At 38.6% G+C, this 24,924-nt stretch overlaps 1 protein-coding gene across 5 annotated transcripts in view; it reads right to left on the reverse strand.

The window, feature by feature from the left end:
* The window catches only part of CCDC141 (coiled-coil domain containing 141), a 160,376-nt gene that overhangs the window by 51,526 nt on the left and 83,926 nt on the right, over positions 1-24,924 (reverse strand). For all 5 annotated transcript variants that reach the window (XM_048870030.2, XM_048870029.2, XM_075117985.1 and 2 more), the window contains 10 exons: positions 22,858-23,030; positions 18,150-18,291; positions 16,114-16,233; positions 13,707-13,898; positions 12,313-12,489; positions 8,977-9,156; positions 7,473-7,598; positions 6,318-6,506; positions 5,832-6,011; positions 3,090-3,239 (listed from right to left, as the gene is read on the reverse strand). In XM_048870030.2, coding sequence (XP_048725987.2) covers positions 3,090-3,239; positions 5,832-6,011; positions 6,318-6,506; positions 7,473-7,598; positions 8,977-9,156; positions 12,313-12,489; positions 13,707-13,898; positions 16,114-16,233; positions 18,150-18,291; positions 22,858-23,030 — 1,629 coding nt within the window. The remainder of the gene's footprint in view (positions 1-3,089; positions 3,240-5,831; positions 6,012-6,317; positions 6,507-7,472; positions 7,599-8,976; positions 9,157-12,312; positions 12,490-13,706; positions 13,899-16,113; positions 16,234-18,149; positions 18,292-22,857; positions 23,031-24,924) is intronic.

Below are 24,924 nucleotides of genomic sequence, written 5' to 3' on the forward strand. Positions count from 1 at the left end.
TAAATGGACACAAATCAGATGTCAAGAATTATAATATTCATAAACCAGTCGGAGAACACTTCAATCTCTCTGGTCACATGATTACAGACATGAAAGTTGCGATATTACAACAGAAAAACTTCAAATCCAGACTCCAGCGAGAGACTGCTGAATTGGAATTCATTTGCAAATTGGATACAATTAACTTAGGCTTGAATAGAGACTGGGAGTGGCTAAGTCATTATGCAAGGTAACCTATTTCCCCTTGTTTTCCTACCCCGCCCCCTCCTCAGACGTTCTTGTTAAACTCTGGAATTGTGCTGGAAATGGCCCACCTTGATTATCATACACATTGTAAGGAGAGTGATCACTTTACATAAGCTATTACCAGCAGGAGAGTGGGGTGGGGGGAGAGAAAACCTTTTGTAGTGAAACCTTTTTTTCATGATTTGTGTGTATAAAAACAAACATCTTCTGTATTTTCCACAGTATGCATCTGATGAAGTGAGCTGTAGCTCACGAAAGCTTATGCTCAAATAAATTGGTTAGTCTCTAAGGTGCCACAAGTACTCCTTTTCTTTTTGCGAATACAGACTAACACGGCTGTTACTCTGAAACCGGTGAATAACAAGTGCACCAACATTTATTTCATTTAGGTTTTGGGGACAGAGGAGCATGAAAGTAATTTCTCTCTTGCTCATGCTCTCTCTGGGTAATCCAAAGAGTAAATAAATAGAAATATCATTTTACTTAGCAGGGAATCACATCCCCTCTGCCATTACTATGATCACTGCAGAATCCTAGGAACATAAGAATGAAACCAGACGTCCATCTAGTCCAATAACCTCTCTCTGGCTGGTCTTAGATGCAGAGCTGTTTAGAAAATGTTAATTTTTCCCCTGCAGATAATCTTCAGTTTTCAGTCGAAAACTGAAATCAGAAAAATTTTGGCTGAAACCTAGAATATTTTGTTTGTGAAATGCTGCTGCGATGCTTTGTGCTCCCATTCTCCTCTCTAGAATGGGCTCCCTGGTCAGACTACATCTCCCATGAGATACCCCAGTTTCCCCTGCCCCACAATGAAGAGAGGTGGTTCATACTGGCAGTTGACTGCAGTGGATCATGGGGGATGAAGTCCAGGGGGAGAACCTGACCCACAGAAGAGACTGGGAGCATGAGGCATCCAAACTACGACTATTATGAGGCACCACAGTGTTACTTCAGAATCAAAATATTTCAGTTTGGGGGCATTCCGTTTTTCAATAACACCACTGAAATTCTCCCTGAAAAGTAGGCATTTTAAATAAAAAAACCCTGTTTAATCAAAAACCCAATTTTCTGCTGGAAAAACAGTTCAATGGAAAATTTTCAACCAGCCCTTCTGAGAAATGTACACGATTCCCTTAAATGGACAATAATGGATTAACCTATTTCAATTAACCTATTTCAACCTATGTCAATTTCTTCCTAATTTTGATTTTTGCTCTGACTGCTACCCAACGAACTGTGGATGTTCTCATTATCTACATTAAGTGGCTGACCCATTTTTAAAATCCTAACCTTCTTGACCTCTATAACGTGTAGTGTCAAAGAGGTTTTTCATTCATTGGTTTTAAATGTTACCATGTTCCTGTTTGATGAGAACAGGGTAAATATGAGTGCCCCGTTTATCTTTTCTATACCATTAATTAGTATGCATACTCTTTCTTGTCCCCTCTTATTCATTCTCAGTTTAAACTAAACAGTCCTTTCAATCTATCTATCAAACCTCTATTCATTTTTGTTGTTTATAATTGAACCACTATTTCTGCTAAATAGGCAAGGATATTTTATTGTTATTATTTATTAGTGGTATTTGTATTACCATAGTGTCTAGGAGCCCGAACCATGGAATAGTACCCTATTGTGCTAGGTGCTGTACAAACATAACAAAGAGCTGGGCCCCTGCCACAAGGAGCTTCCAATCTAAGTAGGGTGCCCAGAACTGAACACAGCATAAAAGTTTTCAAAGCAGCATGTATGTTATTTTAAAAGAGCTAACTGTAATACAGCACATTGGAAATGTGAACCTTAAATTTGTTTTGTTGACTCTGTTAAAGGTGACCTGCCAGGGGAAAATACATGGATCTTATGTCCCTTTAGTTTCTTTGTGGTGTATAAAGAAAGCCTGAAAGGTTTTGTTAAAAATAAAATGAAATAATGAAAATTTGCTTTTTATGTTCAAAATCCAAGATATTTCTACCCTGGAAGATGCTATGGTGACTGGCAAAATAATGACATTCTGCTATCACAAGAGATAAAGATTAAAAATGGATCAATTGATAGGCTAAGTGACTTTTAGTCAGACTGGTTAATGGTTTTTTTTTTTTCCTCCTTTCTATGTTTTGATTTTACTTCAGTGCCTAATGAACACTTGGTTGAAAGGATGTCCTGTTAAATTCTCAACACTGCTGCAATTTAAGGTGTCAAACCACATAGCCGAGGCCCCCAAAATTCCTCCAAGACCCAGGGAAGATCAGATGTGACATTCTGATATTTCTAAAGTAAAAAATGACTAAGTGTTTTGTTTTGTCTTTTTTTAATGAATACCTTCTGGTCTTGTTTATACATAATTAAAAAAGGAGGGGTTGGTAAAAAATCATTTAAAAAATCCTTTGCAGATCACATTTAAACCTCTAATTAGAATGCCGATAACTCTTTTTAACGTGAGGAACAACAGTAAAGCTACATGATACATAAAATACTGCATTTGCTTGAGGCTTTACTTTAAAGACATTTATAAACCCAAGCAACTGAACTGAACCAGATTTAGATAAGAGCTATGCTGCACATCTGAACCTGAGAAAGTGCAGATGCTATATTTGCATCCCTCTTTTTTTGTGTGAAAGCCATTAATGTCAGCATGGTAGCTTCACGTAGATTTGAACACAGGCTTGGATTTTAAACATAGGCCATAGATTTTACTGCTTGTATGTGGATCAAGGGCTGCTGGTAAGATGAAAATCTACTTTACTGTATATGTATGTGGTATTTGTGGGAATACCTAAGCCGTAACACACATTATAGCACACAACAGCTTTTAGTAATTTAATCTGTTCTTTTCACCAGACCTCATTTATCTCTTCTCTACTTGTGCAGTACTGGAAGTTGTGTGACAGTTCCTCCTCATACTTATCCGCTTTGGTTCTCCAGTTAATGCTGTCACACTCCAGAGTAGCAAGCTCCTGCTGTAGAGTCTTTACAGAAATATTAAAGCAGTTCTAAAAAAAAAAAGAGAGAGTAGAAAATGAAATAATTATGAGCTGGATGTGCTGCCTACACAACATAGCAAATGTCTAACTCTTATGACATTGCTTAGGGTTTAAAATATGGAAAATGTTTCTGCTTTATCTTAGACTTAGTCAATTGAAGTGGGAAAGTTTTCTGAGTTGATTTAATAGGGTGTCATGGAGGGAGGAACGGTTATTACAAAGGGGGTTAAAAATCCACTCGGATGTGGCAAGGGGCGCAGGTTTTGGGGTGTTTTATCAAGGCAAACAGTGTGCACAAAAATGGTCCACTGCCTGGACACAAAATGGGGTTGGGTGACATTATCTTCTTCGAATTTTCCCCCATTTTAGTTGCAGAGGTGATCTGGGGATTGGAGCTGGCTAATTAAAGGGTGTGTTTCTGGTGCAACATCATGACAGTGGTACAGGTTATCAATCGCCAAACTTCCAGATCACACAGGGTTATGAAGTTGGTAAGGGCATTTGTTCTACAATGCTTAACCTTCAACTTCTGTTTTTCTTCAAAGCACGTGCCGGGCATGGATAACGGCATAGCAGACGCCTTGTCTTGTTTCCAGTTTGACAGATTTTGTGAGCTTGCACCAGACACTAGCAGTGAACCCGAGCAGATGCCACTGGCTCTCTGGAACCTCGGAATGTGATGTGGTCAGCAAAATGGAGATTTTTGGCTCCAGCTTACAAGTTGTTTATTTTGTTTTCTTTTCAGGAGTTTTGTCAGTTTCAAGGATCCAGAGAAGGGGTTGCCTATGCAGCCCTCCGTGGAGGGTGGTTGTTGCAGTACTGGGTCAAGGCCAAAGCAGCTGCTGGTGCCCCTTGATGATCATACATAGGACAATGGGTTCTTTCTCCCCAGTAGGGCTTCTAGGCAGGAGGCCCTTTGGAGATGTCTGGGAGCCTGGCGGGGCTTGGGGTGAGGCAGCCAAGCAAATTGCTGGTGTCTCCTTTTGGCAGATGTTCAGTGCAGTTACTCCATAGGGAGGGCAGCCAGTGACCAGATAAATGGCCTGGTAAAGGACTTAAAGGGAGGTACTGGATAAAGGAATAGAGCAGGGGAGGGGGTTGGGGACTCCCCTGATTGGTACCGCAGGTAGCCAACCCCCCCCCCCCATTTTCATAGCCCTCCTTAACCTTCTTATGAGGGTGATGGATGGTAAGGTCCAAGCCATGGGTTGGCTGGGGGACCTGGATGGAAACAAAGGGGGGCTGGTGGAAGCCCCGGAGAATTGATTTGAATAAGCATGGATTTGCCTTCACCGTACACTTTATCTGCCAGGTAGTCCCAGACATCTATATATAATAAAGTTGCGGCCTGATTAAAACCCATAAAAAGTCTCCTGTCCTTCTTGCGGTGTACCCAGACAATAGAAAATGAAATAAATTATGAGCTGGATCTGCTGCCTACACAACATAGCAAACGCCTAACTCTTATGACATTGCTTAGGGTTTAAAATACGGAAAATGTTTCTGCTTTATCTTAGACTTGGTCAATTAAAAAGATACTCTTTCTCTGAAATAATGTTATATCCCAGTGTGGGTAACATTAACCATTAAGGGCTAGATTAAGACATTGCTCCTAGCCTATAGAAAGGGGAAATATGGTTGCACCACCCCATAAACAGTCTAGGACAGGAACTGTGGTTCAGAGTTGCAATTCCTGCCCTGGTGCCCCCAGGTTCTGGCCAGTCCCCTCTCCTCTGTTTATGGGGAGTAGTGGTGCCTTAGAGCCTGCTCCCTCCCTCCCATGTGCAGACTGGTAACGTGGACAATGTGTGGAGGGGGAGCATGGGAGTGCTTTGTGCTCCCTTTCTTCCCTTGCACAAATATATAGGGCACGTGACAATCTTGCTAGGAAGGAATAATGCTTTCCTAAAACAATACCCAATTTCACTGGGAAAATGAGTCTCTGGAGGAAGGCTAGAATCCAGTAATAGGATGACATTTTTATTATAGTTCCCTGTTTGTTCTTTCACCATAATTTGTTTATAAAAGAATACGGATGCAAAACCACCTCTAAAAAGTAGCAGGAGTCTAAAACTTACATACTTTAGCAGCTGTCAAGAAATCAGCTATTAGGACCAGATCTGCACAAAGAATATCAGGGAGCAGGAAAGCAGATTTTCCGTCTCCTCCCTCCAACATTGACTGTATTCACAGAACTCATAATTTAAAAACAAACCAAAAGCCAAAAACAAAATAGTGAGATTTCTGAAAAACTAAACATGTTTTCTCTGCACCACAATGATTCATAAAGTTAGTGGGACTGCTGAACAGTAAGCTCCACTGTTGAAGACTTCTTTTAGTTTGATGCAAAAGAAAAATCTGCAGACAAATCAGAGTCACTACATTAAAAATACATTTTAAAAACATAAGTGTGAAAATGCTTAACCATTTTGCTTTCTATTTTTTCTGCCCTCTTTTAGAAGAGTTATTAATGCTATGAATTAGTTTTTTTCCCAGGGCATTAATGAGTTGTATGCACATCAAGAAGTCAGTCAGATAGCTCTAATGCTTCAGGCTATAATATGCAATGGTAAATTTACTGATCATTCAGATATTACTTACAGAATGCTGCACTGCAGAAAGGCTGTCCACTCCTAGGGTAAGAGCCAGTTTATATAGATGTCCAATATGTGCATGTTTTTCCTGAGTATTAGCAAGGTGGGCTTTAGCTTGGTGTGCATCATCAGGGATCTCACTTGTTTCAGGAATCTCCAGTTCTCCTGATTTTACGAGCCATTCCAGCTGGAATATGTTTGAAATAATTTGTTAAAGGAAGTTACACGATTCCCTTCCTCATGATCATATGCTGACATAATAAAATGTGTAGGGATAGGTCCGAGGCACAGAATTTGTGATTTAGATCCAGAGTTTGAGCTCACCAGGTTTCAGAGGATTTCAGATCCAGAGTTTCAGTTCAGTCCCACAGGTGGGTAAATGTTTTTAGTTTGGGGCAAAACAAAGATGACAGGTAGTACCAGAAACAAAAAGAAATTAGTTGCAACAGGAAAAAAGGTATATATTTTTAAGGATAAAGATTATTATACTTACTTGTTCTTTGACATGATGGAATTTGACTGACTTGTTGAAAATTTCATCATATTCTGTCAACCTTTCTTTTATCCTCTGCTGAAGATGAGTAAGCTCATTTACCTTCTCAGAATTTTCTTTAACAGGAACTCCTTTTAGGCTCAGCAATTCTGATAATTTTACTGTGTATTCAACCTCAGCAGTTAGTTGCTAGCAAATAAATGCAATAAATTACTCAGATTTGCAGGAATTACTTTTCATGTATTATTTCATCAAATGTAAATTAGGGATGGGGAAACTGTCTTGGAAAAAAAAATGCCATCCTCTTCTCCATGCTTTTCTGAATCTTTCCTCATTTCTAGAAGTGAACCTGAACTTTTTAGAAATGGATCCGAACCAAAACCTCAGATCCATAAACCCCTACAGTTAGGAAAGTCTGGACCAGATCTGCATTTTGAGCTGTGGACAATCAAGTTTTTTGTTCCCCACATTTTCAATTTCCCCTGTACTTCAGGATTCTAGCAAGGTCAAGAACTGTAGCGAACAATATACAATGAAAAGGGATCTTCCTGTAGTATCGACACTCCTTTCTCATTGTCAGATTGATATTAACTCATTGGATACAAGAGACTTCACAGATGAATGTCACCTAGGATCTGGAGTTTAGAGGTGGCAAATAGGGGTGCTGTGCTAGGAAGCATGGAGGTCTTCTGGATGCTGGAAGGCATGACAGGTGGGACTCAAGCCTGCAGAGCATGAATGAGAGGAATGGGAGACAGAGAGACTTTCCTGGAATCAGGAGCTGTAATGTGGAGGAGGTAAGAAGCTCATGTACAGAAACACCCCAACCAGTTCTGCTACTCCCCAAGCACGGAGCTGGGATGTCCTTTTTTTGCCCTTGTGCACTGGACTAGTTTTTCTTCTGTATATCCAGCCTTTCCTTGTGCATCATTCCCAATTTGCAGCTAAAATTGTAGGTGACATTCTGAGGAGTTAACGCACCACAAAAGACAGTTTGCATACACAACCCTACATAGAGTATAAAATGTAAAGCCTAATCCTGCAAAGACTTTTTCCTGTGCGCAGCCCCACTGAACTCAATGTAAATGTAACTCTTTGTAGGATCAGGGATTTGCAAAGAACTTTCTTTCACTTTGGATCTCACCAATTTCTCACCTGAAACTGTTGTTTCATTTGGTTAAATTTTTGTTGTAGTTCTAAGAGAATCTGAAAGTTACTCCCAAGGTCAACTGCTGCAGCAGGTCTGAGACCCTCCTCAAGAATCATTAACTTATGAGCAGTCTAAAAGAAACAGTGACACAACACATGAGTACATTTTTATCTGCATTAAACAATTTACATTCCATTGAAAAGTTCATTTTTGTAAATAAAGTAAAAAAAAAATTCATCTAAATTCTGTCAGTAGAATTCCATAGAGTGATAGTACACCTGTAAAAATGGTAGATCCTAAAGATAATGTAAAGGAAGCTGCCGCCTGTCCTAAATTTGTTTTAAAATGATAAATCTCAATCTGGTGCAAATCCTCTGACATTCTGAAGGGCTACTGAAGACTCTAAGCACAGTGTAGCTGGAGAGATTCACATGCACTGGGGTGAAGGGAGGCTGGAAAAGCGACGCACAATGGAACCCATAGTGCTTTCTCTGCAAGAGCTTGTAGAGTGGTTTAGCAATAACTAGGTTGGGGGTATCAGTGGATAAACAATTAGTCAGATGAACTGAATGCATCTGATCAAGGGAGCTACAGCTCACGAAAGCTTATGCTCAAATAAATTGGTTGGTCTCTAAGGTGCCACAAGTCCTCCTTTTCTTTTTCCGGATACAGACTAACACGGCTGCTACTTTGAAACCTGGCTAAAACATGTGATACTGGTTGCATAGTGGACTGCAGCCATCACTGCAGCTGCTGAAGTAATCTGCAATCTGCCCCTGGGCTAGAGAAAATCCTTTTCTCATTAACCACTCCATAGCCCATTTACTCTGGCTTTATTCACAGAACTAGGATTTGGTTTACTGGAAGTAATTAATACAGCTGAAGTAACTATTCAGCCACAATCATGCCAGAGAAATAAATGTGTGCTAAAGGTACATTTAAATGCTCTTCTTTTCAGTACAAATACATGATTAGAAAATTGTAACGTGCTTGTAAAAAACTAAGAAGAAACCCATAACATTTATAAGCATTCTACTTTTTTTCCCTAACACTGGCTCTTTCAACAAAATATTTGTAAGCTTAAAATTCGGTAGCGGTGTCAGAGTCCTTCCCCACACCCAAAGTTAATGCTATGCAGTATATAAAGCAGTGGTTCTCAAAATGTTGTCTTCAGCAGCATTTTATGGTGTGCATGACACAAAAATGTTAGAAAAATCAAGCAGTTTAATGCAGCAAACAGAACTGGCTGAAACTGTTTCAAAATTTGAAATTAGGACCAATTAAATATTGCAAAACAATGAAAAAACAGGAAGAGTTTTCGGCATGTTTCATTCAACAGTAGCAGAAAATAAAGTTGGGGATATTAAAGGACCTATTCCATAGGGTGATCTCTCTTTCATAATCTGCAGAATTACATGGTGAGAGAACCACTGACAGGTGATAATTTCAGACTATTAATGATGCAGAAATGTTTGCCAAAGCCGTCTTCTTCAGATATGTTTCACTTACTTTTTTAAATTGCTCTTTAAATTTCCAACATTTTTGTTTGATGGACTTTACTTGATTGATATGGAGTTTCCATGTTGTCCACAGGTGCGTCAGCTCTTCCTTTTTTTTATTTAGTTTGTCAATAGTATCTTCAGTTACTTGCACAACGTTTTCCAACTTTAATATAAGATTCTTATTCACCTGGTAAATAAATGATAAATGCATTTTCATTTTCTCCAAAGAGAATAACACATTTTTTACAAGAATACAAAACAAATTTAGAGTTTTTCCCTCAACAAAATTTAAAAGAGAGCAGAAAACAATCAGTATAATCCAGCATAATCATTTTGGAAATTCCTGGTTGTTTGTGTGTTTATAAATGCAGTGGTTATAGAGGACTGGGAGTGGACATTGGAGGCTGGTTCTTTGGTTCAGCAGTGACCAAGAATTATCACCTTTTGATGACTGCTTGATGGCCATGCAAAAATCAGGTGGAGTCTTCAAGCCAATGCTTAATGGACAGTGTTCAACAACAGAAAAACTACCAGCTGTGACAAAGTTCCTCCTCTACCTTGGTGGGTCCTGCGCTTATTGGCGGATTTTGCTCGCCTCAGAGATTCACAGTAGCCCTCAATTTGGCCACTTTCGTGGCTCAAATCTGCTGTTCACTCAGATAACCTCATCATTGGCCAGCATGGGGAAAAGGAAGGAGAACAATCCCCACAGTCTCTGCTGGCCTACCTAGTGGATCGGGGAACAGACCAGAGACCTTCCCCTCTGGTGGAACTCACAGTCCAGTTCGACTCCTCCAGTATCAAGGAGGGATGGGGGGAACCCGGGCCCACCCTCTACTCCGGGTTCCAGCCCAGGGCCCTGTGGATTGCAGCTGTCTACAGTGGCTCTTGTAACAGCTGCGTGACAGCTACAACTCCCTGGGCTACTTCCCCATAGCCTCCTCCCAATACCTTCTTTATTCTCACCACATGACTTTCCTCCTGATGTCTGATAATGCTTGTACTTTTCAGTCTTCCGGTAGTACACCTTCTCACTTTCAGCTTCTTGCACCTCTTGCTCCCAGCTCCTCATACACACCTCACTAACTGGAGTGAGAGCCTTTTTAAGCCAGATGTCCTGATTAGCCTTAATTAATTCTAGCAGCTTCCCAATTTGCTACAGGTGTCCTAATTAGCCTGCCTGCCTTAATTAGTTCTAGAAAGTTCCTGAGTGTTCTGGAACCTTCCCTGCTACCTTACCCACAGAAAAGGGACCTACTTAACCTGGGGCTAATATATCTGCCTTTTATAACTCTCCTGTAGCCATCTGGCCCGACCCTGTCACACAACATTGGCATTAATTCACACAGTTGTTGGAACTTTCAGCAAAGAATTGAATGGGACTGAAGGAGGAACTACTTACTTATCCTTAGATGTGGTTCCCTTTGCACAAGGCTGAAACACTTGTGGGATAACATGAGGCAAACATATTCAGTACTTTTGGGTTTTTTGTCTTTGAGGGTTTTTTTTGGAGGACTCACCTCAGTGACATCATAGAAAACTTGATAATTCTCTTTACTCTTTTCCCAACTCTAGCACAGAATTTTTCCTCTGACGAAGGCGGTGTGTGTAAATTATATCCAGACACGGATAAAGATTTATAATACACCCCCCAAGAATATACTAGGACCACATTAGCAGAAGACATGTTGGCAGCAATAGCTAAGCCTTGGAAGAGGCAATATCTGAGAGAACATCAGCAAGGATAAATTGTGTGGAGACAGTTCTATCATCCATTTTTCTAAAAAGTCCTTTTATATTTTCCAGACTAGTACAGACTGCCTCTTAGTGGATGCAGAGTAAACTGTATATTGCACAAATAGAAATATGTGAGTCTAATGGGATCTACAGAAGGCCAGGGTTATCTGCATGGAGACCCTGTGCTTCCATAACCCCAGATGGCACAGCTCCATTAAAATCATGCTAACAGGGATCCTGACTGTGGTGGCCCCTGGGACCCTCAGAAGGCACCTCAGTAAAAGAAATAATACCATCCCTAGCTATATAATTATTTCTGCTTAAACTCCATCAGGCTGGCCTACTTGCTCCTGCTCCTGGCTTCCAAGTGTCCAGACTACTCATGCAGATCCCAGATATGCTGACTGCCCTCCACAAGGTGCAGAAGCGGAGTGAGTGGTGCAGAGCTAGCTTTCCTCACTCACATTCTGCATGGGATGGGAGTGATCCATGAATGGAGACTATGGGAAGGATGATCTCGCCTTTAAATGGTCTACAAATGCATTTTATCCTTATATGCAGCTGGATCAGCTGGTCACTTGCTAGCAATTCCTGCATGGCCTGAAGAGGGTTATATATCCAGGCATGCCCTACTGCACTGTAATGGAAGGTTTTCATAGGTTTTCAAATTCTGCAAGCTCAATCGACAAGAAATAGAAGGTGATAAAATGTTTAAGCTGCCTTAACTTCCTTTGAAATTTCAAGTTAAAAAATAATGTCACCTAAGAATTTCCTCCCAATTTAACCACATTACTGTGATTTTTCTGATGAGAAAATCAGCATGAAATATTTTGTTTTGGGTCAGCTCAGTCTGAATCAAGATATTTTGTTATATTGAGTTGACCCAAAACATTTAGTTTCAAATCGGTTAAAAAAAATAAAGGGCATTTTACTAGCATTGCCTTATGGCAAGTGTGGTTTGGGTCCCCTACTGTCTCCTTTGAGCCAGTCTCCCTGAAGGAGTTCATCCTCCACAATGCAGCATGGACACACAGATAGTCCTCCAAGGAGACTGGCTCATAGGAGACAATGGAGACCCAAACTATGCCTCTCCTAAGGCAATATGCTAGGGAAATGCTGTGTAATGTTGAGGAGCCTTTGGAGTGAATTCAACAAAACAAAATGAAACATTTACATTTCAGAAATGTCAAAATGTTTTCTTTCTATTGCAAATGTCAAAATGAAATGTTTTGCCATTTCCAAATCAAATTTTTTTTACAATTTCTTTGCTGCCAAAAAAAAAAAAAAGAAAAGAAAAGAAAAGAAAAGAAAAGAAAAGAAAAGAAAAGAAAAAGAAAAACATTTTGAAATGAAAAAAAAAAAGTCAACATTTCCCACAGGTGGAAATTCCAAATTTTGCTCAGCTCTAATTATGCCCCCTCCCCACCCCGAAACACATTAGAAATACTGTGCCCTGGGCAAGCTCCTCGGGGCATGAGAGTAGGATCCATAGATCTACTCTTAATTTGTCAGTAGTTATTGTAGTTTAGTGCATATTTGAAGTTATGATTGTGAATTTAACAATTAATCCTTGCTACAGTGATAACTCAGTGAACTACAGTCTCACCATATTTAATGAATTAATAAAATCATGCCCCATATCTTGAGTAGAAAGAATCTTCTTTAAAACCATCAGCCACTGAGTATCAGCTGACTCCATCACAGTCTTGTTTTCAGCTTCACTCTCTGTTTGCACAGGTTCAAATTTATAGAATTCCTTCAGACTTTGAGCCTGGTCATTTACCTGCAGAAAAATGCAAGAATAAAAATACAGGCCTCAATCTCTCAAATCAGACATGGTGGTAGATTTGAGTAATACATTAATGAACGTTTTCCATGTTTTAAACCGCATCCTCCTCTACAGAAAACTGGACAATCATAAAACAAGCAGAAGTGTGTTAAGTAACCTGGAAACCTATTTTAACAGCTGGCAAATAGGCTCGGGACTGAAGTGAAAAGTTTATTATGCAACGAGAGCTTCTAAGCCCACAGCAATACGTTTTTAAGTCAGTAGCAATGTGTTCCATGTCCGTCATCTATTATACAAATATTATAAGTTGTTTAGCTCCATTTAATGTGAAGTAACAAAAATTAGCATTAGACAAATACAACATGTGACAAACATAAAAAAACACTGAAAGTCAAACATTAGGATATGAACAAGTAAATGTGATATTGTTCTTAATTAGCGTCACTAGAATTGAGAGCTTAATTGCTATGGCCAAATTTATATGAAATATCCTCTGTTCTCATTTTTAGTTTAAAACGTACAAGGAAAATATTAGTGAATAGTCTTTAAGTATTTAAAAACAAGGATCCAAAACATCTAGTTCTATTACTAGCCCAGGTTTATCAGTTACCAAAAGCATGTTAGAAATGAAGGGACTGATTATGGTCTCAACTGGGGTGGTTTACGCTTGCATCATTTTAATTCAATTTTTGCACCAATTTAACTGAACTGTTTTTTTTTTCTACCAATTTAATTACATTGGTAGAAAAACCAGACCCTAGTGTGGACACAATTATACTAATCTAAAGAAATTATATCAGTATAGCTTGGTTTTGGTTAATTTACTAAGGCAAGCTGTACCAATGTTAGCACTTTTAAAAAGATATTCACGTGAGGGGGGTTGCACTGATTTAACTACATTGATGTCTTAAACCAATGTAGTTAAATCAGTGCAAGAACTGCATGCATGCAAATCCTTATGCTTGTGTAAATTAACTGATGAGGGCTGGACTACACACAGTTCTTGCACTGATTTAACTGAGGCCCTTTCTGAGGAAAATTACCTCATTTGGAATAGACTGCAGCCTATAGGCTGTGTAGCTAGGAGGCCTGCACAGCCTTCCCTGGGATAGCAGCCCTAGATGCTATTTTAGGCTAGGCAAAACCCTTGTTCTCTCTCCATCTTGTAAAATTACAGAGTGAAGTCCGGTAATTCAGTAGGGAATCTGTACCTCCTTCGCTGACTTTAAAAATGCAACATAAACTTTTAGAACGTCTAGTTTTGAACTAATATTTTTGTTAAGTGTTGCCAGTTCTTCATTTAGAAGGTCAGCTTTGCTAGAGAAAGCTGCCACCTCTGCAGGTTCAAATTCTTCCACTTCATTAATAATTCTCACAGCTGCTTCCAGTTCATGTGACGTTTCCTATGAGGACATAAACATAGAACACAGTATATGGTGATTGGAAAGGGCTCGTGAAAATTCACATCCTAATGTTAATTTCTGGCAGTATTGGCTCTGTTTAACCCACCCACCTACATAGCAAAGGAACAACTCAAAATGTACATTAAATGCCAAAGCTAAACATCCCCCTCCTGTGACAGTTTTGAAACCAAACACAGAGCCTGAACATAATAAAATTTGCTAATTTTAAATGGAAAAAATGTGTGTCTGAATATTTAAAATCAGTGTAGCCACTTGACAAAAAAGCAAGGGAAATTCTCCACCTGGGAATGCTGATAGAGGAAAGGGATGTGCCATCCACAACAAAGAGCATGGTCAGTAAGTTCCCATGCAGTGCAAATCTGCAATCCCCCAAAATCAGAATAGGGGCCAAACAGCATATCCTGTCTGCTTACTGTCTCCACTCCCCAAACCCAGTAGTATTTTACTCTGGGTTGGTTGTGCAGATTTCCTGGACATTACCACCACACTGGTAGAATCAGCCAGGATTCTGTTTTTCAACTCTACTGTGTTAGCTCACAACTCTGGGCAAGCACAGATGTTTTACTCAAGCGTTACACCTACTTGTTCTAGTGGGCCCTATAAAATCGGAAACACCTCTTCCTGAAATTAGATGTTGCTTTGATTTCACATGGAACCTAGTGAATAAATTGCCAGAAGGGACTTTGACAGCAACACTTTGTTCTCAAAAACACATAAGAACAGTCATGAATAAAATCCAACCCTAGTGAAAAGCCTAGCTACCATTTACTGCCCTAGTATTGAAAGGATCCAGGGTTTCATTTAAATGTGAAAAGTCTGGTAAACATGATGGTAAATCATTTCAGGAAACAAGACAGAGGTTTTGCTTATGTGTTTTTCAAATGACTTCTGGATCCCAAATTTTCTCAAAAAATACATAAATACTTTAAGAAGTGAATTTATGGAATTACTGTCCTGCATGCATAATGTTCTCATCCAAAACTGCACCTGTGAGGATGGCATCAGAACTAGGAAAAGTATTTGATGCATATATTTCTATATCTAGAGGCCTAAGATAGCTTTGGATACTTTAGTCCATCTTTTGGATTCATAGCACATGGTATATTTATCTCTGACACTCAGCCAGAATGCAAGCTATATACCCTACGAAATTCCATAGAAGGAAAGGGTACGTGGCGAGGATACTGTAATCAAAGCACATTATACAGTTTCTAGAGAAAGATCACAACAGGCAAAGGAAATATCCGCGTCAGAATAGTGTTACACAAATTGAGCAGAAATGTTGGCAAAAATTATTTCATGCTCATTTGCCACAAAGAATGACTCTTACAAAGCTTCTGTTATTTTTATATTCTTGCTGAGTGTTCTTCAGAATTGCTTGTACGTGAATTTAGTTTCAGTGCTACTGCACAAACCAAATGATTTGATTATATAAACTGGTATAAGACAACAAGGAAAAAGAACAACAAAGATACTGAGTTTTCAGATATATGCTCAAATTGGGACTAGTTCTGAAGAGAATACATATAGCTGCATTTTTAAAGAGCTCCCAGCTTAGCCTTGAAATATGAAGCTGGGGTGAGATTTCAACAGATTAGCAGAAAGTGGGCAGGTGGGGGGTGGAAGAGCTAAAGTAGCTTTAAGGCCCTTTTGCATGTTGTGGGGCCTATCTGGGTACAACAGCCTCCCTGCAATGATTCATGCTGTGGTGTTCTTAGAAGGCAGTCTTACGGCTGTCTCTACAGTACCTGTGCATGGACCTGGGCTTTTACACCATTCCAGCCCTTTTACCCAGCATGAAGGAACCTGAGTGGGAGAGAATCTCACAACTGGAATTTTGATGACCACATTCTTGAACATGTAATTTTTGACATCCCAAAAGTTGGTGGATCAGTGATATACATCAAGAACATGACGCTTCCAAGGGTATTAAAATCTGACTGTGTTTGGGTCTTGAGATACTAACAGAGGATAGGATGATACTAAAAAAAGGTAGGGCTGAGATGAGAATGGAGAGTACCCTAACTGTAAGAATTACCTGCTTGCAGTTTTAGTTATATTATTGTTGATGGACTATAAGATTTAATAAAAATAAAGACCTATTTTCCTTCTAAGGAAACATGCCCATCCCCAGCTATTACTTAGGGTAATAGCATATGAAAAGGTTTTTTTGTTGTTTTTTGGTTTTTTTTACCTTAGCTTGATTAGACAGTTCTAGGTATTCACTCAAGACTTTCTCCGACTCAGTCAAACAAGAACCAGGATCCATACTGATTGCAAGTATCGGACTGATTTTTTTTATTGACAATGATACCTTTAGTTAAAAATATAATATATACATAATTATATTAATTTACATCATTAGGCATAATAAAAACATAAACTTGCATAGAACAAAGTGAGGGAACAGACATAGCTCTTGGCATTGTACCACTTTGATTTCAGGAAATACAGAGGATGCCAAAAACATAAAAGCCAACCAACCAACCAAATTATTCTATTTCAAATCTAATTAAAAGGTCTGGTTTGCACTTGGGACAAAGGTTCATGCCTGCTCTCTCTCATTTTATCTAAATTGTTTTTTCTCACCCTAATTAGTCCAGCATTGTTATTTTAATAAGTTTGGAGCTTCACAATGTTATAATCTAGAATTTACTACCTTTAACTGAATACTTTCAAGATACCTCATGTTTTAAAAAAGTTTGTTTTATAGACTGGGCCATTTAAAAAAAATAAAGCATCTTTAAAACTTCTCTAGCAATCTAAAAGGTCTTTTTTCTGCAGATACGTGCACATAACTTCTCTTAATGACAACAAGAGTTGTGCATGTATGCTGGCAATAGGATAGGTCATGAAGAGCAGCTTCAGATGACTCTATATGTGGTATACATAGCCACCGCTAGGAATGTGAATTCATGTTTACCATCCATTTTAAAATGGGGCTTCTGAATTTGGTCCAGGAACTGTATGATTCAAAGGGAGCCTAATTTAGCACCAGATCCTTCAGAATGCTTGGCTTTAATGGGAGGTTGCAATGGGAAGTGTTTTACTTGGGAGGGTGAGACACTGGGAAGCATTCTGTGAAGAAAGCTGAGACCTTTTGGCTCAAATGTTCAAAATGTCCTCCAATTCTGGGTGTCTGGGTGGGGGTGCCCAAAACTGAGGCACCCAGAATCAGAGACCACATATGAAAATGTGGGGCTAAAAATGATGAAGTTGAAAATAGTTACATTTAGAGAATTCATTTGATTTAGATTCACATTTTCCTAGTGAGGCCTTTTGTGCAGGACCAACAGAAGGTACCAGTGAATCTTTTCTTCTCGACTATTTAAACTATGCAGTATGTTCATCACGCTCCAATATCCTGAAACCTCATTTATAGAAAGTGTGTGTAAAGGGATCCATGGATAGCAAATTGACTTCTTCCCATTTGATTCAGAATAGTTACCTGTAAGCATCACATGTACATTATGAAATGTCAAATTGCATATTGAATAATTATTGAATCATTAAATATTATTTAATAGTTTTGGTCTGCACTTGGGGATGTCTTTGCTACGAACCTTGCGACAAATATTATATTGCATTAGAGGTAGAACAGGCACATAGGCTCAAAGGGAAGCCCTAAACGCCTATTCTAGCTCTAATGCAAAATAACAGAGGTCAGAGAGAGCTGAAGACACACAGAAGGCTTTCAGTACCTTTCAGGATCAGTTCCTTAATGAGTAAAAGGAGCTGTTATTGTGAATGTGATACACTTTCCTTTGGCAGCACAGAGAAATCACATCACCTGTGCTGTGGTTCACAATCCCCATTCCTGTTGTCCCCCGAGTTTGCTTCACCTCCTTTCTCATTGTCGACAAAACAAAATATGGAAAAAAATATAAAGAATGCAGGAAACTTACTTGCAAGTCACAGTCTAGGATTGCTTGCTCATCTTTGCCAAAACAAAGGGCTCATTATCAAAGCAAATTCATGATTTTTATTATTTAATAGGTATAATGTGTTTGTAGAATCAGCTTCATTTTCAGAGCAAGGCATTTAAATATACTGGTGCCTACGGCTGCACTCAGCATTTCATAGGTATAATTCACCTATCCTCTCTACCAGCTAAGTACATTATTTGGCATTATTCAACCAGAAGCGAAGTCTAATGTTCTAACAGCTATAGTACAGAAATTCAATGCAGTGTGCATGAATACATTAATGAGGATGCCTTTTATAATATACCTTCTTTAGATAATCTTCTAGTGAGGCAGTGAGCCCTTGTTTCTTTAAAGCAAGTTCTTTGTAAGCAGGACACTGTCTGATTAGTTGATCCACTCTTTTCTGAACATATTCTAGCATTTCCTGAATTCCAGTCATCCAAGAGCTAAATTGGAACAATACAGCTGTTAATACTTCTCCTGGCTTGTGCACCAGCAAGACGACAGTAGGTGAATAAAAATAGCTCTTCAGTTTCATATCAGAAATGATTTAGCAAGATTTTAAAAACTCAAGTCTTAAAAAAACATAACAGTAATAATGCAGATAAAATTCTTAAGGAGCAGGGCAGAGCAGAGAAATGACATTTCCTGACAAATTATTTCACATTCAATGCACTGTTAATCCCAATGACTTTAGTTGCACTACCAATGGAGTAAGGTACTACTCAATGCAAGTAAGGGTATTCGATTCTGGCCCTAGAGGAACTAAGCAGAAGGGAGAGAAATGAAACATGAACAATTGAAAATATCTGACATACCAAGTGGCTTAGATTTCTATTTTTAAAGGATATTTCACTTTACCTCCAAAAGTTTCAAATTTTCTTACAGTAAATGCACAAAACTTGTCATCTCATTCCCTCCATGCTCTAAGATAACATTTGTTTAAAGATGCTGTTTGAACAGAAGTGCAGAATTAATCAATTGAGAAAGCACTGATCGTTTCATAATCTGAAACATTTAAGCACTAGGGTGCCAATTCGCAATAATATGAATGCTTGAGGTAGTTCTCTCCAAATTGTAAACAAGTCATCACATAGTATTAGGATTTGAAGATGGTGCATAAAAAAGAATTAATGCTCATATTAATTAATTATTGAAGTTGTCTCTGACAAAGATAAATAAATACATAAATAAATCCAAAAATTAGAAGATGAATTCTTCTAAAGTCTGAACTTTGTCAATTTAATCTCTGCTGATTTATCTTGATTCAAATATTTATATACAGCCAGTTCCAGTGATTCAGAAGACCAAGATCAGCCATCCTGACTGAATTTGAGCAATGCCCGATCAACCATGCCTATCTAATGCCATGGAGTATGGCATTAGACTGAATCTGGTGAGAAAATGTGGCCCGTAGAAAATCCAAGATCACAAAAAGGACGTTATTTATGGAATAAGTTGTTTAGAATTTTGAGAATTAATATTTCATCATACCTGTAACCCTTATTTTTCAGTGCAACCTTAAATTTATAAAAAGTTGTCCCTCTGTTTCAACATTTCTTAAAGAAGAGATATTCCTTTTAATTTATCAGTGCACCTCCTTCAAACACTAATAAAGATTAAGGTTATACCTTTTGTAGATGGTTACTTAGAGCTTAATAAAATCTACTGATTCTGCATACCTTTAATACAAATAATTAATTTATGACATGGTGAAAATGAGTTTAATCAGCAATGAAATGAGTGCAAATCTTAAACTACCGATAGGCAAGCAGACTGGCCAGAATGATAATGAGGGTTTTCTTAATAGACAAAAATCAATTGATTGAAGAAATTCTGAGTTAATATAAAATGCATTTTCTACAGCGCAACTGTATCTTCAACAGGCTTTAATTTCAAAAATGGAAACTCACATGAAATCAGTAATTATGTTTGTCCAATAGTCTCATTTGAAACAAAAATCTGAATTGGATTTTTTAATCTATTTGAGTATAGTAGTAGTGAGAATATAATGAAGAACTGCCCACCATGGTCTCTTCAAAATCTACACATCTTCTAATATGAATCTTTTTGCACTCATTCATTTATTCTGATCAACTTTTAGCAGATTAGGAATATTATGTGCTATCAACAGCTTTAAGAACTAGTTAGCACTAACCCGGTTACCTGACTAAAGTCCCAGTCCTACAAATCCGGTGTGACGGGTTCTTACTCACACAGATAGACCCAGTGAAATCAATAGCACTTCTCTTGAAATAAACTGCTAATCTGCATAAGGGTGGCAGAATTGGGCTCTATTTTGTAAACTATTCAAGGCAGGAAACCACCCTACACATACGTATGTTAAGTGCCTAGCACATTTTTGGCTTTTCTATAAATAATGATAATGAAACTATGAGGATGACGCTATTCAGTGGTTTCAGAGTAGCAGCCGTGTTTATCTGTATCTGCAAAAAGAAGAGGAGTCCTTGTGGCACCTTAGAGACTATTTTAGTTCTTCCCCTAATTTTCCCTGCCTTCGTCTACCACATACATAAATTTAGACCATTTCAACTATCAGTAGCCAGTCACAGCCTTTTGGATATCACATTTCTGGGCCAACATCTGATAACTTTACTCATGCTGAATAGTACTTTGGAGCAAAGCAACATTTTTCAGATGAATAGTTTGTTCACTGAAAGATGCAATATTGGGTTGGCTGAAACTATTTGAGTTTGACACAAATTTACCAAATAGTTTCAGACAAGAAAAAATCTTACGAACTCAATTCACCAGGGAATTACACACCATTCACAAAACTAGAGGTGTACCCCAAAACCTGGCATTTAGGGCACTCACCTGCAGCATGGAAGACCTGAGTTCAAATGCCTGCTCTGACTCAGGCAAAGTGGGGCTTAGAACCTGGCTTTATCACCTTCCAGCTAAGTGCTCTGGATTTGATCACTTTGGTCTCAGATAATGGACGATGATAGAACATAAATGAAGGCTGACTCGTTGCAGGGGAAGGTTAAAACTAGGCAGTGAGTGAACTTGTCAGGATTGAAGGGAAATCAGCAGGGGAAGGAGGAAAACCAGAAAACGTGTGTGTTTTGTTTTCTTTCTTGGAGAAGTGGGAGGTGTCTGTTTTTGTTTAAAAGCTAGGGTATGGGAAATTTCAATATTCAAAATGTACATATTTTGTTAAACTATTAAGACGTGTATAATTATGGAATGACCTTGTGACTCTGTTGCTTTAATCTTCACTACACACATTGTTTGTTACTCTCAGTTGTTGCGTTTTATCATATTTAAATCATAAGGTCTTCTAGGCAGGAACCATACCTTTCTTATTTGTTTGCAAAATGTCTAGCACAACTTTGGATACTCAAAAACTAAAGTATTAATCCTGTAAAGGATAGTTAACTTGGGTATGAGAAGTTTTAACTAGAGGTCACTGGAAAAGAGTTTTTCTTCTTTCAGCAAGGGTACATGCCTACAGCAAACAGCAGAACATATTAGCACTGCTGCTGTCAGTGTTGCCTAAACAGGGGGATTTTTATTTAATTTCACCACAAACCTCTAACACAATTACTTCATGTCAATTTGTCACTTTCCTTCTTGACCTGCCCTGGGGTTTCAATATCCCAGCACTGCGACATAGGCTTCTAGTCTGAAGCAGAGTACTCAAACACAGCGAGTATGGTTAAAAAAGAGAGAGAAAGTTAATGGCTGCAGTGATTTTATGGATCCATTCTCACAAGGTCTGCAGACTCCATACCATCGATCAATGCTGTGTTAGACAGCCATGCAACGTGGAATACAGTTTGCATTGTATCTGCTGCCACTGTGGTCTGTGATTGCTGCTGGCTTAAGGAAACCAATTAAATGAAAGCAAGCCGAGGAAAATTCTCTCTCCTATTCTGCTTATCTGTTTAAATACCAGTAGGTGTTAAAGAACAATACAACCAGCTGCGTGTGTTATGGGTAAAGTCACTGAACTTATTATAGGCCCTCTTGGCCTGGCTCAAAGCTTTAAATAACTCCAGTGGGAGCTACGCATAGAATGCAGTAGGACTAGAGGGCCCCCTTTGTGTGAAAGTCACTGCATGCATCTGATGAAGTGAGCTGTAGCTCACAAAAGCTTATGCTCAGATAAATTAGTTAGTCTCTAAGGTGCCACGAGTACTCCTTTTCTTTTTGCAGATACAGACTAACACGGCTGCTGCTCTGAAACAGTGCATGCAATGTTGCTAGGGTTTTTTGTTTGTTTGTAAGTGATAGCACAGGATCCTGAAGAGAAGAGAGTTCCTAAACAGATTTTGAAGTCCCCTACTGAAGCAAAGCTTTCTACAGCCCTGGAATGACTAATTACCATTTCATCAATCTCCTACCGAGTTGTGAAGAATAGGAGACAATCAGCCTGATTTTGATCCAAATTACACTGGTGTAAATCAGGATCAGGTCCATAGAGTTACACCATTCTTGCTATTAACAATAGATATGGAAAAAGAAAGGCTATTTTATTAATAAATCAAGGTCACTAAGAAGCATATTCTTACATTTAGCTTAATATGTATTATGTTAATCTGTTATATTAAGTTATTAATTATTAAATTTAATATACAGGTAGGCTTTAAAAGGTCTTAAAATGTGCATTCGGGGTTGTAAAAATGACCATCTGTTGACATTTTATTTTATTTTATCTTGACCAGACTGTCTTTTCCTAAATATTTCCCTGACATAACTGCAGCCACATGCACTAATATAGCATTTGATGTATATAATTTATGTTATAATGTACACAGTTCTAAAAAAAAACTTGTGACAGGAGACAGAGCAATCTATTCAAATGGTATTAGTGAAAAATAATAATGACAAATTTTGCAGACTCAGTCATGTCACTGAGGCCTAGCCCCATACACAAAGAGTTACTGGGCACAGACTGGTCCTCAATGAGTTTTTATCCTCGATCAGGTTAATGGAAGATCTGAAACAGCTGGAAAATACGGAGAAATAGAGCACTCTTTACTCACCTGTGGGAATCTCCTTTACTAACTAAGGCTTTTCCCTTCTGCAAAGCATCAACTGCGCAGTCTTTAATTTCGTCCTGTAATTCCTCATGCTTCGCTGCTAAGATAGGCAAACTTAAACCCTCCGAGTTAAGGAGCTTAAGGTAAGCTTCAGTACCTCCAAGAACGTCAAATGCCTGCCAAATGAAACACAACCTTTTTCAGTATTTCTATGTATAATATCCATTTATTTGGTACAAAGCAAATATATTAGATTGACACAATATTTTCTCAAAAATGATCATCACTAACTTAATTTAGGGCCTGATTCTGATCTCATTTAGAGTATACAAAGGAATACACAGGTGTAACCCTGCTGAAGTCTACAGAGTTATGTGGGAGTACATGAGAGCAGCATCAGATTTTGAGTTTAAAAGCAGAATTCGTTTTCTAGAAATAATCAGACCAGTGTGATTCTAAGCCTCAGCCAAAGTGGCTTGAGCAATACAGATGAAAATATTTTAGAACCCCAGGTATTACTGGACCTTTGGCACACTCATCAAAAAGTGTATGAAACATAGACCCAAATTTATGACAAATCCTATGGTTTTTGTGTTTAAAATTCATCCAGGGTATAGACAAGAGTTAAGTCCAACTAAACTCTTATTTTGAGAAACAAGGGAAACATACATTTTCCATATCAGGAAGTTGGTATTATTATTCATATTCTCTATTTTCCCATTACACAAGTAGATGTTTCTATTCCACAAACAAGGAGCAAATGGGGCACAATGACTTAAAGACAGCAGACACAGGCAAGAAAAGATTACGTTAATGCCCAAATATTATTAGATAAATAGAAATGTGCCAAGTCCAAAATGCCCATAATTGGCTTCAGTGTACCAGGGAAATAGTCTCTGCTAGTAGATATTTTATAGTTGCGCAACCTCAGAAGAAACTCAGTTAACAAAGCAGAAAAAAGTGTAATTGCTCTAACACTAGGACCGAGGACATGATCCCAGGATTAGGTTGTAGTGACCATTATGAAGAAAACGCTTAGTGCAGTACTACAGAAAGTGATCCAAGAGACCTTATGTTTACCCAAGAGATGTTATTGCATTGTGTATTGAGTCATAAGCTGCCTTTAGTAGCAAAACTAAGTTTTTACTACTTTTTACTTATGTTAGCAGTGCAGAATCAATGCAAGTATCAGTCTAAGATCTAAACTCTGTTCTAGCAAATTCATTAGCAACAGAATCGTTAACTAAGTTCCACATGTAAAGACCAAATTTAAAGCTGGGTGGGAAACACTTTTTCCATCCTGTGAAAATATTTGAGATTTCAAACATTTTCCTGTTCCACAATGGGATAAAAGCAAGACATTTCTTCTTTTTAATGTTAAAAATGAGAGCGTGCACCCATCCCTAGAATAACCAATAGCTGAGATGTCAGACACCCAGGTTCCAGTCCCTGGTCTGAAACAGGCCTAGTCTCCTACATGAGTGCCTAAACACTGGGTTATTTACTCAGTCTCTTTCTTTGGTGTGATGAATGTTTTATTATTTATATAAAGTGAACAACTCCAACAACAGACAGTGAGAGACAATAGCTGGTGTTTAGGACATTCATCTGTCATGTGGGAGGCCCGGGTTCAAATCCCTACTCTGTCATCCTCCCACATACCAGTTCAGTGCCCTAACCACCAGATTCTAGTCAGTCTCAGTCTCCTCTGTTGGTGCCCTTTGCATAATTAAATATGCATTGGGCTAGTGAGAAAAAGACTTACGCTATAGCCCAGTGGTGAGGGCAATCACTAATGGGATCTGGGTGATGCAGCTTCAAGTCCATGCTCCAGTGAACATTGAATTAGCTATACAAAGCAGAACAGCTTCAAAAGAATAGATTGAGAGAGACCCACTGCCTGATTCAGGCTATAGGCTCAAACCTCTATCCCCCAGGTGAGGGCCCTAACCACTGGGCTATTGGTTATTCTTAGCTGGGTCTCTCTCTTTTTGGTTTTGATCAGAAATTCCATCCTCAATCTGAGAAAATTTTCCTGCTGAAAGTTTTGTTGAAACTGGTATATTCCCC

The sequence above is a fragment of the Caretta caretta genome, chromosome 11 (genome assembly GCF_965140235.1).
Source record: "Caretta caretta isolate rCarCar2 chromosome 11, rCarCar1.hap1, whole genome shotgun sequence".
NCBI classification, from domain to species: Eukaryota; Metazoa; Chordata; order Testudines; family Cheloniidae; genus Caretta; species Caretta caretta.